Consider the following 13,757-nt stretch of genomic DNA (forward strand, 5'->3'; position numbering starts at 1 on the left):
CTGTGCTATATTGTATGCTACATTTATTTTTTACAATATTATTTTATACTAATACTTTTGCGCAGAGAAAGAGATTATATTTAACAAGTAATAAAAAAAAATCTCTAATAGATAGCAGTCAAAATTATTGGATCCCGTTTTCCATGCAGAATCTTTCCAGATCCTTGATATCCTTCGTCTGCGCTTATGGACTGCTCTCTTCAACTCAAACCACAGGTTTTCAATGAGGTTCAATTCCGGAGACTGAGACGGCCATTGAAAAATGCGTGCTTGGGGTTATTGTCTTGCCGGAAGGTCCACTTGCAGCCAAGTTTCAGCCTCCTGGCAGAGGGAACCAGTTTTTTTGAGGAGCTAAAATGTCCTGGTACTTGATAAAGTTCATGATGCTGTTGACCTTAACAAGGACTCCAGGACCAGTGGATGCAAAATAGCTCCATAACAAAGATCCACCACCATATTTTACAGTAGGGATGAGGTATTTTCTGCATTGTTCTTTTGAAAGTCAAACCCACCGCGGTTGTGCATGGCCAAAGACTTCTATTTTTGTGTAAGGTGACCATTATAGCACTGGTTCCAATCCAAGTGCCAATGCCATTTAGCTGAATCCAGGAGGTGCTATGGTCAGATGACATGAAAATAGGTATTTGGCCACACACACACCAATGGTGGGTTTGGCCTTCGAAAGAACAATGCCGACATACAATTAACATTATCAAAATGTTTTATACTGCGCATTGGTGGTCATGTTCTTGTGTTCTTTAATAGCGCTTAGCTCTCCATGTTTTTCCGATATTTTGCAGTTTATCTGACTCATGCTTTACTTATAGTAGCTTATAGTCACCATGTGATGTGTCCTGCAATAAAATGTTTTTCTTTTCTTGCCAATTTGTATAACCTTTCATGCTGAACGCAAATTAATTGTAAAAAAAATAAATGTAAAACAAACATTGTGTGTTAAACATTTAATCATAATTTACTATTTTTTTTATATCCAAATCTATTGCCATTCTCTCTTAAATATACAAAGTGCTACAGTACTATACTTCACTCATTTTGATGATCACCCCATGTGCAACCAAGGCCATAACTTTAACTTATGTAAACGTAAAAGTTCTACATGTATTCAAGTGCTTAGAAAAGTTGTACACCCAAACCCAAACTGACCCCAGGCCTGAGGCACTTAGAATGATCAATTCGCTCAGGTCTATCTAAGGTTAAAGATGGAGTTCCACAGGGTTTGGTCCTTAGGCCATTATTGTTCTGATATGCTCCATCCAGCCCATCAAAGCGCAAGAGATATTACTAATACTGCTGATGCCTAGACCTACACAACATGCCAAAGGGACAATTAGGAATTCATTAGGTATCAATTAGTTACAGTGACGCCAGAATGGTCAACTAGTCCAGGACCAGCTGGGGGTTTTGCGCTGTGAGGGAACGGTAGACTCTGGCTGAGATTTCAGGTCCGATGCGTCTCTCCTTCCCTCCAGTCTTCACTAGTAGGCCTGCCAGCAGCCCCCTCTTCTCTTCCTCAGACTCTAAGCTACTGTAGGCCTGAAGGTGAAACATTAAACAAGTAAACTATCCACATTCAAGTCAGACCTGTGTCAAATATAGATTGACATACTTTTATACTGTATGTATTCCATCTATGCAGTTTGTTGATATCATGTCAGTGATGTGGCCATGTCATACGCCAAACAAATTTCAACCTGACCCCAAAGAAAACCCATAACTTCTGGTCATCTACTGTACCAACGTATAGTTTTTTGCCCTTATATGCAATGAAAGTCAACCCATTATATAACAGTCATATAAATGATTGGTAATGCTAAACATATAGCCTGCAGGCATAGGCCATTGTGGTACATTTATAATGAATTGTAGGACTTACATTGGTCATAAATGCTTATGTTATGTCAATGATCCTGACTAAACAGACACGTAGAACGATTCCTACCTGCAGTAGTATCTGCGGTGAGGGGTAGGCTGTGGTCAAAGTGGAGGCCACTGCAGGGCTGACCCTGTTGAGCTGTGTGATCTGCCTGCTCCACACCTCGCTCAGCCCAGCTCCATCCCGCTCCACACGCACCCCACTGGCCCATGAGCCATCCACACAGAACGGCAACTCGCACCGCTCCGTCAGCAGTCTGCAGTGGCGTGGAAAGGCGTGACCACAGTTTAAAGATTGTGCTCTACAGCAATGGACTGCTCACCAAGCCTAGTCAACCCTGGACAGCTACAGGGTTTGCTGGATTAAGTTTCAGCCTAGTTCAAACACACATTAGAATCGAAATCATGAAGTCGATCGGTATCTCAGGTTTGGTACTGCTGGGCAGGAGCAAAATCCTGCACGCTTTGTAGTTTCCCACTGTATCCAGCACAAAAGTTGGTTACCAGACTTAGTGTTTAATCACAGTAAAGAAAGTAAGCTAGCGGTGCTCAAAGCCTGTCCTCATGGCATGGCAGTAAATGAATTCCAACTGATAAGATTCCTAAGTTGAATAATTCTTAATGATGTGGAACATGAAGAGCTCACTGGGTTCATACTTGTAGGGCCGTTTGGACAGGGCCTTGGTGACGGCACACACGTGGTCTGTGACATCCTGCCAGCTGTCCAGGAAGACCACAGTAATGTTCCGGTACAGTTGCAGGAAAACCAATACCTGAGGACAGAGTTAGGTGAAAACCATCGAGCTCCATGACACGATGGGTAGGAACCGTTCGAGGAGCCAAGTACAAAAAGCAGCTTGAAATGGTTCATTTACGCACGACACTGGAAACGGAAAAAACTGCCGCTACAAATGCATGTGTTGAGGAGAGAAGAGAGATTGTATAGTATATCAGAAAGAGACCTTACCTCCTCAATGTCCAGATCCTCCATTCCTAACTGAGATCTTTGGCTCAACTCGGGTACATCCCATGTCCCAGTCCTGGTGACAGACCAACATATACATCCAGTCTCTTCTCATACAGGGTGTCTCAAGGACCAAGGTTCAGAGACGCATTCTTAAAACAGATCTCATACGAACCAGCTATTTGCGTTGGATCCCATCACTAAAACAGTAACCGCCATCTTGGCATCTCGGTTGAGGCACTCGGACAAAAGCTTGAAGACAGACTCCACTGCCGATTCCTCCCCGTTGCCATGCAGTGTCTGGGTGAACAGAAAATGTGAACGTTCGCTTTGCACACACTGGTGGGGACACCAGGGAATTGGTTGAGGTTTAAAGGGCACTCACCTGTTTGACTGACACCACCATGCTCATGAAGTCAGTCAGACCCAACACCAGCAGAACCTGCTCCTCCTCCAGTGGTCCACTGCTGTCTTTCTCCTGACAACACCAAGACATTATCTAGTCAACCTGAGGGGCCGAGACAACAAGCCCAGCGTTGTGGCGCTCGTGTTGTCTGTGTGTGATGGTATGTTACCGGCGGAAGATCTCTGGTCCAAGTGATGCTGTGAGGGAGCTGCTGTGTCTCAATGCTGCTCCTCCACTCAACTGCAGACAGAGTTCCCAGCAACACATCCGATCCATCATCCTGCAGTAGAGCTGGGGAGTGGAAACACACATTTAAAAAATGTCCACCATCCTTTAGTTGTGTCGGTGGTCCTCTGATGTCACATCTTATTTACAGTGTGCCTTTGACACGGAGGAGGCTGGTGGGAGGAGCTATAGGAGGACAGGCTCATTGCAATGGCTGAAATTCTATAAATGGATCGGTATCAAACATATGGAAACCACGTTTATAGCGCCGCCCACCAGCCTCCTCTGCTTCAACGCCATCTGAACCCCTTCCACCTTCATTCACAAAGGACCAATTACCTGGATCAATACAGACAGTCAGGCACTTCAAACAGTTCTCAGGTCTGAGGCTCTTTTGACGCTCTGCAGCTTCTTTTCTCCTTTGTTGATCTTCTCGCCTCTCCTCTTTCTCTTCGGCCCTCACCCTCTTGAGTTTCTCTCTGGCCTCCTTCCTCTCCTCAACTCTCTGTCTGTCTGCCTCTATCTCCTCTTTGGTTCGGCGTTTTCTCCCCGGACTTGCGGTACCGGACCTAGCGGGTCGTGGAGCCACCAATGTGTCACTTGGTTCGGTTTTGGCTGTTGACTTGCAATCTGTGTTGTGGTCTTTGTTGTCCTGTTCGAGACTGTCAGTAGGACTATTGGCCGTCGCTGTTTCATTGTTATCGTCACCCTGATCGGTAAATGCAATGCATTTGATTGAAGGTATAGTTTCAGCATCGCTTTCGCCCTCAGATTCAGATATCTCCCATGTTTTGGCTCTTTTCAATACGGACATATTTCTATCCAAGACAAAATAATGGAATGCCTTTTCATAACGGAATGTAATATTACACAAATCAAATCTAAGACAGTAGAAGAAACCTAGCAATAACGGAATACACCAGCCTTAGTTTGAACTTCACTGTTTTCAAACTGGTTATTTTTATAATGCGGGTTGCAGCTTCTGGACGGAGTGATACGAGGTACAAATATCAAATCCTTCTCCGTGCACAATTTCGTAGTCCGCCATAATATCCCAAATCATGATGACCAACTGACTGTCAGTCAGGGAGGCTGGTGGGTGGAGCTACAGGAGGACGGGCTCATTGTAATGGCTAGAATGGAATAATGGAATGGTTGGACTCAAACATTTGTTTTCCATATGTTTGATGTATTTGATACCATTTATTTATTCCATCCTAACCATTACAATGAAGCCGTCCTCCTATGGCTCCTCCAACCAGCCTCCTCTGCTGTCAGTATTTAACATTCTATTTCTAATGGTTAATCCTACAGCTATACTGCACGTGCTGTGTGTGTAGGTGTGCGTGTGCAAGACACAAACCATCATTGGATTAGAATTCTTTAACTGGAACAGCAGATGGTGGACAGGCTGGCAGAGACACGTCAGCTGTCATGATCCTTGCCTTAGCTTGTACAGAACAGTACACTTGAGGCATGTTGTTCATAGACCAACTGTCTCTCACAGGTATTTCCTGATTGGATTGTATGAATGATGGCTCAAAACCACATCTCTTTCTCACACACACACACACACTGTATAAATAGCATTATAAACTGGGTGGTTCGAGCCCTGAATGCTGATTGGCTGAAAGTCATGGTCTATCAGACCGTCTACCACAGGTATGAGGTATGACAAAACATTTATTTGTACTTCTCTAATTACTTTGGTAACCAGTTTCTAAAAGCAATAAGGCACTTCAGGTGTTTGTGGTGTATCCTCCCGAAAAGTGTGTATTTTTATTTTATTTTTTACAGACATAAGTGTTTGGGTTGAAAGAAAACATGTTACCAAGATGGTTTATTATTGTTATTTGCCTGTTATTGTAAGTACAAAATTGCCCTCTGTAGTGGTCATTAGGAAGTAAATACGATTTTTTTTTACATTACAGTAGGTGAAAAACATAGTTGTGGCATCCGGGTGTCCACTACAGAGGACATTTCTTGATAAACTCTACTTTTGCCTATTTATTAATCTGAACAAATTATTACACAGTTCTGATAACTCACGTAACTATTCCTGAGCTATTCACTTTCTAGAAACAATTTGAATATCAAACTTACAAACATTTTAATGAATAATTACACACACACATGTGATATCATTGAAAAGCCCAGAATGTCCTCTCAGATGGACAACATGATTTAATACAGTGGCTTGTATGACCAAGAACTTTAATGGACCAAGAACTGATGTCCACTAGGCACTCTGCGTTGCGTCATGCTAAGAACAGCCCTTGGTCGTGGTATATTAGCTATATATCACACCTCCGCGGGCCTTATTGTTTAAATACAACATTATAATAACACAAAACGATATAACCTCTTGATTGGGCATTATTGCTTAAATATAACATTAGAATAACACAATTATAAAAAACTTGGGAACTTGGGCCTGTTTCTATAGCTCCGACTTCCCGACCTGAAATTCATCGACGTCATGTTTGTACCTCGCATTTTCCCGAGTTCCCAGTTGTTTTGAACGCGGCATAAGATACAATCCCTTTATTTGACAGGAGCTGGGGAACCAATCCAAACGAGGAACTGTGTCAGTAAGGAAGTGACGACGGCGCACGAGGGCAGTGGAAGTTCTTGCCATTACACCTCGAGCCCTTGCGCGCGTTCAGCGACTTGTAAAGCATCAGTGTATTCGAAAAGTGTCTCATAATCTATCCATATACTTTAAAGTGTGCGCAATCTGCGTAGTTGCAACTTGGAATACGGCGATTTATTGAATAACCGTTCGGTTCTTCCGACCGACATAAACAGAAAACAAATGGGTATTTACGTTTAGGCTACTTTAGTTTTGTGGACCTCGTTTTAGCTTATTATGGCGCAGCCGGCAGAGAAAGGTATGGGGCCCAGGATATTCTGTTAAGTTTTTTTTATGTGGATAAAGAGAGATCATCAAATTCAGAGATCCATTGCCAAGAAACTTCTCTTTAATTGTGCAGGATCACAAATTCTTCTCGTAATTGCTTAGTTGGCAAACTTGGCTCACTGCAAACTCCACAAATGTCTAGTGTTTATATTTATTATGGTTATTTATAACATTTAAATTGTTATTGAATATTCATTATGTTGGTCAAATCTATAAAGTGCAGTGCTCGTGTTGTTGGTCCTGTAGCTCACATGTTGTGCAAGCTCTTGTTTCCAGCCCAGCATTAACTCAAATGATTCAACAAATGAACTGCTCATCAAAACCCTTATTAACTGACTGGAGTGTGATAGTGTCGGGCTGGAACAAAAAGCCTATACACATCCTGTAGGTTTCCAGGACCAGGGTTGCTGACCACTGGCATTTAGCAGCAACGTTTTGTGACCTGGATGTTCGTCACGTGTCATGCATCACACTGTCTTCTCACAGCATACTACCGCTTTCTGGTATTGTTCTTCAACTGTCTGCTCACGTTTGGCTCCTACTTCTGCTTCGACATCCCTAGTGTCCTCCAGGACCAGTTCCAAGGGGTGAGTCGCAGGAGCAGCCTATATAGGCCTTTGCACAACGAGAGTAAAGTAGCCTCGTCACTCACACTGAATGCACTCATTTCACCACAGAGATTAACCAATAGTTCTACACATTGACCTTCATTAATGACACACGTTGTGATGGAATCGTGAATTACACCGTGTCTAACGCACCAGGCAGAATCGGGTTGATAACAAAACACTGTTCATTTCCCCCCTGCACAAAGAATTTGACGTGTGCCAATACAACCGTGATCAATGGGACAGTGGACTGTGTGGAGGGACTGGGGATGACCCCTCAGGAGTATAATCTGCTCTATGCCATCTATGCCTGGACGTAAGTGTAAACAACCCCTATATATATTCATGAAATGATTAACTATAGGCCCGATGTCTCACTCTTTTCCCTCTGTCAACAGTAATGCAGTGGTGGTTATAATGGCTGGGTTCCTTATTGACAAACTAGGCAACCGCTGTAAGTTGATATTGTCTACTCCACAGCACTAAACTGAGATTCAAAACTCTTGACATTTTTAATCATTGAACTCACATTGATTGATATGCTGGAACAACCCATGTTTCTATTCTCTGGTGTATGGCGCTGAATGTTCTGTTGGTTCTCCTAATGTTCTCTCTCTCTGTCTCTGTGTGTGTGTAGTTGGTGTGTTCCTCTTCTCCTTCCTGTGTGTGCTGGGGTCAGCCATCTTTGCTCTGGGTTCTCACTTCAAAGGAACAGCCTACCTGCTCCCTCTCATGCTCACCGGCCGTTTGCTGTTTGGCTCTGGCAATGGATCCCTCACCAGTAAGGCCACCTTATTATCTGATTCACACGATAGGCTGTCCTGGTTTCCGCATCCACCATAGGTTCTGGAACCGTGCTGGAAAGAACAATGTGAAAAGAAAATGCACGACCCAGGCCAAACACAGTACGGAGTGAGGCAATATACTGCTACGGGCCGAGTTCCAATACTTTCAAAGTCATCCTTCCTGCATTTGAGAACTAAGCACCCTATCCCTCCCCCTCAGTTGTCCAGAACCGGATTACAGCGTTCTGGTTCCGGGGGAAGGAGCTGGCCCTGGCGTTTGGCCTGACCCTGGCCTTCTCCCGCCTGGGCTCCGTCCTCAACTTCTTCCTCACCCAGCGGTTCCAGGCCCAGTACGGCATGCAGTGGACCCTATGGGGAGGTAGGACATACAACGCCTGCACTTTATTTTACGGCACATAAAGGAACTGGTATTTATGTCGAAGTGACATGGCAAGACGGTAGTGGCACAATAATAACCTATGAGACCTTTTTATTGACCTTTTAAGGATCAATTCAAACAGGCAACACAAGGCACTTTTTGGTATAAAGTATTTGGAAATTGTGTTGAAATGGGTGCGAGAGAGTACCCATTGATACCACAATTTTTTAGTAAATACTAGTGGAAACAGTAGTACTACTGGAATACCAGGTAAATATACTGGTGGAAAAGTACAGTAAATGAAAAGTGCTCAAATATAACTGTATAATAAAGCAGTAAAGCCAGAAGAGGCTGATCAATCCTGCATTGTTCACAGCTAAGGTGTGTGTGTGTGTGTGTGTGCGCAGGTGCCTTCCTGTGTGTGCTGGGCTTCATGTCTGCCATCACGGTCAGTGCCCTGGACAAGGTGGGCATGAAGCAGCTGGGACTGGATGGGGCCATTCAGGAAGAGTCACGCAAAGTGGTGAGTTGGATGGGCTTGGGTGGTATTCATAAGACGCCAAACGGGAAGAAAACCCGACTGAAACAAGGAGGGACTACCTGAACTTGTCCAATAAGAAATGCTAAAGATATCCTTCGGGGTTGCAAAACATTTAAAAGCATTTTCCATTGTATGCTCTAATGAATAATACAATCCTGTTGACTTGCCTTTGTACCTATTGACAGGACAGATATGTCTATGTGTCTGTGTAGAGGTTTCAGGATGTGAAGCTGCTCTCTCTCAGATACTGGCTGTTGGTTCTCACCATCATGTTCTTCTACAACGGCATCTTTCCCTTCATAGCTGACGCCAGGTATTGATTTACATATGCACGCACAGTCGCACACACACAGCCTACATTTTCACACTTTACCCTCGGAGACTAGGGTTGCAAAATTCCAGTAACTTTCCTAAAATTCCCCGGTTTTTCCAGAAATCCTGGTTGGACGATTCTGGATCTTATTCCTTCCTGACTCCAGGAATCTTTCAACCGGGGACATCTGGACAACCTGAGATTTTTGGGGAAAGTTAGCAGTATTTTGCAACCCTATAACTCGCACAGTTGAATATTTAAACAGTATGTGAGTCCTCTTGTCTCCCTTTCCAGTAAGTTCATACAAGACAAGTACAGTGACTACAGCCAGAAAGAGGCAGCCTACATCGCTGGTGCCGTATATGACAGCTCCCTTGTCCTCTCTGCCACTGTCGGAATTCTCATCGTAAGCCACCGTTACTGTACCTTATGCTGCGTACAACAGCTGTGTTATGGCAACCTTACCTGAACCAGTGAGAACCTCATTCATAAATCCTGCTTTCTGGTATCTGAGGTAGTCACAACAACCGTCAAATTCTAAACTGTGACAAAGTGCTTTTCAGTAATTGGCTTAGACCCCAAACAGCAAGCAGAAGTTAGAAGCAGCACAGTGGCCAGGAAAAACTAGCCTTTGACCACCAGATCTGATGTACTGTATATATCTGACTCTCTCTCATTGGTGTGCCTGTGTCTCTATTGTTGCAATTGTTGACACTTGTGTGTTTTGTGTTGCAGGACAATGTGGGTTTGCGTGGGGTCTTTGCCGTGTCCTGTGCTGTCCTCACGCTTCCTGTCTTTGGCCTCCTGGCCTTCACTTTTGTCCCCCCTCTGGTATCCACCATCTGGCTGGGGGTCACCTACTCCTTCGCTGCTGTGAGTAGCCCTATCGAAGAGTTAAATTGAATATTGTAATGTACTGTCCGGTGTGGCTGCTGGTTGAGTATAGCGCTTGCGAGGGCAGGATTGTGGGTTCGATTCCCACAGGGGGACCGGTATGAACATGTTTAAACTCACTACTGTAAGTCTCTCTGGATAAGAGTGTCTGCTAAATGACTAAGATGTAAATGTATACATTGTGTGAGCCCTATACTTTGACTATACTAAACCTGCTCTCAAGTAGCTCTGTAATCCATTGCACATTCCACCTATTTTTGTACACTTCAGCTAGTATCCTTCTGATTTAGGATAAACACCCTGGGAAGATCTGTTGCATACTCCTCGCGTCCTCTCTCCTCGTCTCCGTCTCAAAACCCATTGGAGGAGAAGGTCAGAGGGGAGGGACCTCTGGCTTTCTCATTCAATGGGATTTGGGAAGGAGAGGGGGCGGGAGGAGTATGCAATTGATCTTCCCCCTGTTGTGTTTGGTAGTGTATAAAACTGCTCTTTCGAGTGCACATTTGCTGTTAAGTTGCATATTGTATCCGGGTTGGAGAGGATTCACATACAGTAGGTGACTCAATTGGTCTATCGGCAGTCCCCATTGAAGTGTAGGAAAGGGATCGTCTTGTACTTCACTGTGCATTTTCATTGAAGCACATTACAAATACACTTGCAATGACACACGTGCTCTTTCTTAGATGTATGTGTGTTGTTTTTCAGGCAAGCATGTGGCCCTCTATTCCCCTGGTGGTCCCTCAGGCAACTCTGGGGACAGCTATGGGCCTTGCCACCTCAGTACAGATGGTAGGAATTGGCATATCCAACCTTGTCGTTGGCCAGATCTTGGGAACCAAGTCAAGGTAGAGCTCACTGCAGCACAATGATGATGTGGTGTTAACAAAATGACTTATTCTTTTCTTTTCCTCGGCGTAGTGTTATGGCATGTCTGTATGTAAACTGTGCGCGTCTCCTGTGCGGGTAGTGACGCTAAGATCCCACTGTGGCGCTGGCAGCAGATGATGATCTTCATGTTGGCCAACACCATCGCCTGCATCGTCACCTCTGTGGTGCTCAACATCGTGGACCACCGCCAGGTCAGACCAGGCTCACTTTCTTTCTGTCTCCCTCCTCCATTTCCTGTTTCACTGCCACGACAGGTGTCCGCTCTATAATGAAACTCGCCCGTCTAAAATAATGTGTTCCGATTGTCCGAAGTAATTCTAGCACTTGAAATCAGCCCATTGAGCTGAAATGGTTTGCTTTCATGTCAAATGGCTTGTTTTTATTAGATACCTAGAGCAACATCAACTGTTTGTGTGTCTGTGTCACCTCTGAGGAGATCCTTTAGTCAATGTAACAATGAAGTTGTATCATTTTCCACATTTGTTACATTGTGTTGTTACATCAGTAAATCTTCTATTGTCTTGTATCCTCAGGGTGGGATTCTGAATAAGACGACCAAGAGATCTGGCTCCCCGCCCCCCAGCGGACCTTCAGACAGAGAACCTCTCGTGGAGGGAGAGGAGGGGCAGAATGACGAAGGGGCTGTTCGCTCTCCCTCCAACAGTTCCTAATCACCTCACTCTTCTCTTAGAAGAGTCTGCCTCAGATAGTTGAACTGAAATGTGTACACAATCGGCTTGAATTGTTTTCTCTATCTATATCTCTTGAGCCTTTTGGGGAAGGAGAGGGATTTTTTTTACAGGATTTGTCAAGGGAAAAAACTTCAGGACTCTGCCTATAATCTGAAAATGGAGGTGGTCGGATCCCCTCCCCTCATGGTTCACTAATCTTGTAGATTATACTCACTTATCAGACAGACACTAAATATTGCCTTTTTAAATCATGGTCTGTGTCAATGGAGCCTTTGCCCAAGTACAAGGCTCATGTTATTGAGTGCTACGGCAACAAACAGTGAACAGTATTGAAGTCAGCAAAATCATGTCTTCACACTAAAACAATCGGAAGCTAACTAATGCATGTTTTTGGTTTTGGTCCTTATTTCAGTGATCCAAAAGTTCTCCTTCTTTTATAAGGTTAAACATGTACGTTGGTTACTAATTTAACCACTATTAATAAGGAGTCAACAATAACCTGTTGCATAACTGTTTAATATAATTCTTTCAGTGATATTTCTGCACATGTTTCTGTGACGCCAATAATGACATCTTTAATTTCAGATAGCAACAACAATCGCTTCAGATTACATGAGCTCTCTTTTTAATTTTTAAAATGTTTTATGTGGTTGTGACGTTTGGTGTTAGCAGTGGTCCAAAATGCTCAAGTTGATGTAACATGCAGCAATTTGTTCTGGCAATTACTGCCTTTCCAATCAAACACACCATTGCTTTTACTACAGGTTTCAGTCAATAGAGACTATGCATGCAGCGGTTCAAGGTCCGCCAGTGTGAACCTTCTATAAGGGAATGGGACCGATTTTTGCTTTATACTGACAAGCTAGCACAAATAAAAAGGTGTTGCTACAGTAACGACTGGTGTTGTTGTCATAGCTGTATTTTCACCCTTTTTCAAGGGCTTTTTGTACAACTGGCTGACGAAAAGAAACATTCAGCTGTTACATGGTGGTTTCCGTCATTTACTGTACACCAATTTAGCACATCTCGCATAATGATTAGTGGAAGAACAATAAAACCATTCTGGTAGGCCTTCAGCAGATTAACTGAGGGTTATATGATGTCATTGAAGATGTTGACACCAGGCACATTTAAATTATATACGCGACCGTTCAAAAGTTTGGGGTCACTTAAATGTCCTTGTTTTTTTAAAGAAAATCTTTGTTTTTTTGTCCATTTTAAAATAACATCAAATTGATCGGAATTACAGTGTAGACATTGTTAATGTTGTATCGTAGCTGGAAACGGCAGATTTTTATGGCATGTATTTTATGGCATAGGTGTACAGAGGCCCATTATCAGCAACCAACACTCCTGTGTTCCAATGGCACGTTGTGTTAGCTAATCCAAGTTTATAATTTTAAGAGGCTAATTGAGCATTAGAAAACCCTTTTGCAATTATGTTAGCACAGCTGAAAACTGTTGTCCTGATTAAAGAAGCAATAAAACTGGCCTTCTTTAGACTAGTTGAGTATCTGGAGCATCAGCATTGGTGGGTTTGATTACAGGCTCAAAATGGCCAGAAACAAAGACTTTCTTCTGAAACTCGTCAGTCTATTCTTGTTCTGAGACATGAAGGCTATGCCATGTGAGAAAATGACAAACTGAATATGGTTGCTGATAATGGGCCTCTGTACGCCTATGTAGATATTCCATTCAAAATCAACCATTTCCAGCTACAAGTCATTTACAACATTAACAATGTCTACACTGTATTTCTGATCAATTTGATGTTATTTTAATGGACAAAATGTTTTGCTTTTCTTTAAAAAAACAAGTACATTTCTAAGTGATCCCAAACTTTTGAACGGTAGTAGTGTACATTTAAAATGAATTAAGAAAATAAATGATACATTTACGGTGTACAGTAGTTATTCTCTGTATAGCCTACCATGATTGAGCAGTCTCAGGCATTGGCCAGGGAGCCAGAGAAAAATCCCTGGGCAGACCTCTACTCTGTGGGACTGGTTGAAGACCACAGCGCCCTCTGTTGGCAGAAAACAGATGCTGCACCTGCAGACAGCGATGTCCTGCAGCAGCGAGATTCAGACACCAGTGTGTATTATTGTTAATTATGTCATTTAACCTAGATCTATACTGGTTTGTCTCATTGAAATAAACATCTATTTTAAAACAGGGATCTTATGTTTGGCTGGGAATGGTTCTCTATGTTGTGTGAACACAAACTCAATGGTTCACTGTCACTATCA

The 13,757-nt window shown here is 43.3% G+C and overlaps 2 protein-coding genes across 5 annotated transcripts; one reads left to right on the forward strand and one right to left on the reverse strand.

Annotated features, from left to right (window-relative positions):
* Positions 1-947: 947 nt before the first annotated feature.
* LOC110491636 (probable crossover junction endonuclease EME2) lies at positions 948-4,569 on the reverse strand. The gene is made up of 8 exons (XM_021565226.2): positions 3,828-4,569; positions 3,433-3,554; positions 3,243-3,335; positions 3,033-3,157; positions 2,861-2,933; positions 2,551-2,666; positions 1,961-2,150; positions 948-1,554 (listed from the first exon to the last, which is right to left on the reverse strand). The coding sequence occupies exons 1-8, from the start codon at positions 4,300-4,302 to the stop codon at positions 1,399-1,401; spliced, it is 1,350 nt and encodes a 449-aa protein (XP_021420901.2). The 5' UTR covers positions 4,303-4,569; the 3' UTR covers positions 948-1,398.
* On the forward strand, positions 3,753-12,434 carry mfsd1l (major facilitator superfamily domain containing 1-like). Of its 4 annotated transcripts, none has more exons than XM_036946504.1 (13): positions 3,753-3,869; positions 6,895-6,995; positions 7,223-7,332; positions 7,415-7,470; positions 7,654-7,797; positions 8,022-8,180; positions 8,588-8,703; positions 8,934-9,034; positions 9,329-9,440; positions 9,770-9,907; positions 10,634-10,773; positions 10,896-11,007; positions 11,350-12,402. In XM_036946504.1, the coding sequence occupies exons 3-13, from the start codon at positions 7,286-7,288 to the stop codon at positions 11,485-11,487; spliced, it is 1,263 nt and encodes a 420-aa protein (XP_036802399.1). In that variant the 5' UTR covers positions 3,753-3,869; positions 6,895-6,995; positions 7,223-7,285; the 3' UTR covers positions 11,488-12,402. The 4 variants fall into 4 exon arrangements, 3 of the variants coding, with proteins under 3 accessions (XP_036802399.1, XP_021420899.1, XP_021420900.1); XR_002468858.2 differs by lacking the exon at positions 3,753-3,869 and adding an exon at positions 6,061-6,379 and having other exon boundaries at positions 10,847-11,007; positions 11,350-11,502; XM_021565224.2 differs by lacking the exon at positions 3,753-3,869 and adding an exon at positions 6,063-6,379 and having other exon boundaries at positions 11,350-12,434.
* Positions 12,435-13,757: the final 1,323 nt, after the last annotated feature.

This window comes from Oncorhynchus mykiss, chromosome 16, assembly GCF_013265735.2.
Source record: "Oncorhynchus mykiss isolate Arlee chromosome 16, USDA_OmykA_1.1, whole genome shotgun sequence".
NCBI classification, from domain to species: domain Eukaryota; kingdom Metazoa; phylum Chordata; class Actinopteri; order Salmoniformes; family Salmonidae; genus Oncorhynchus; species Oncorhynchus mykiss.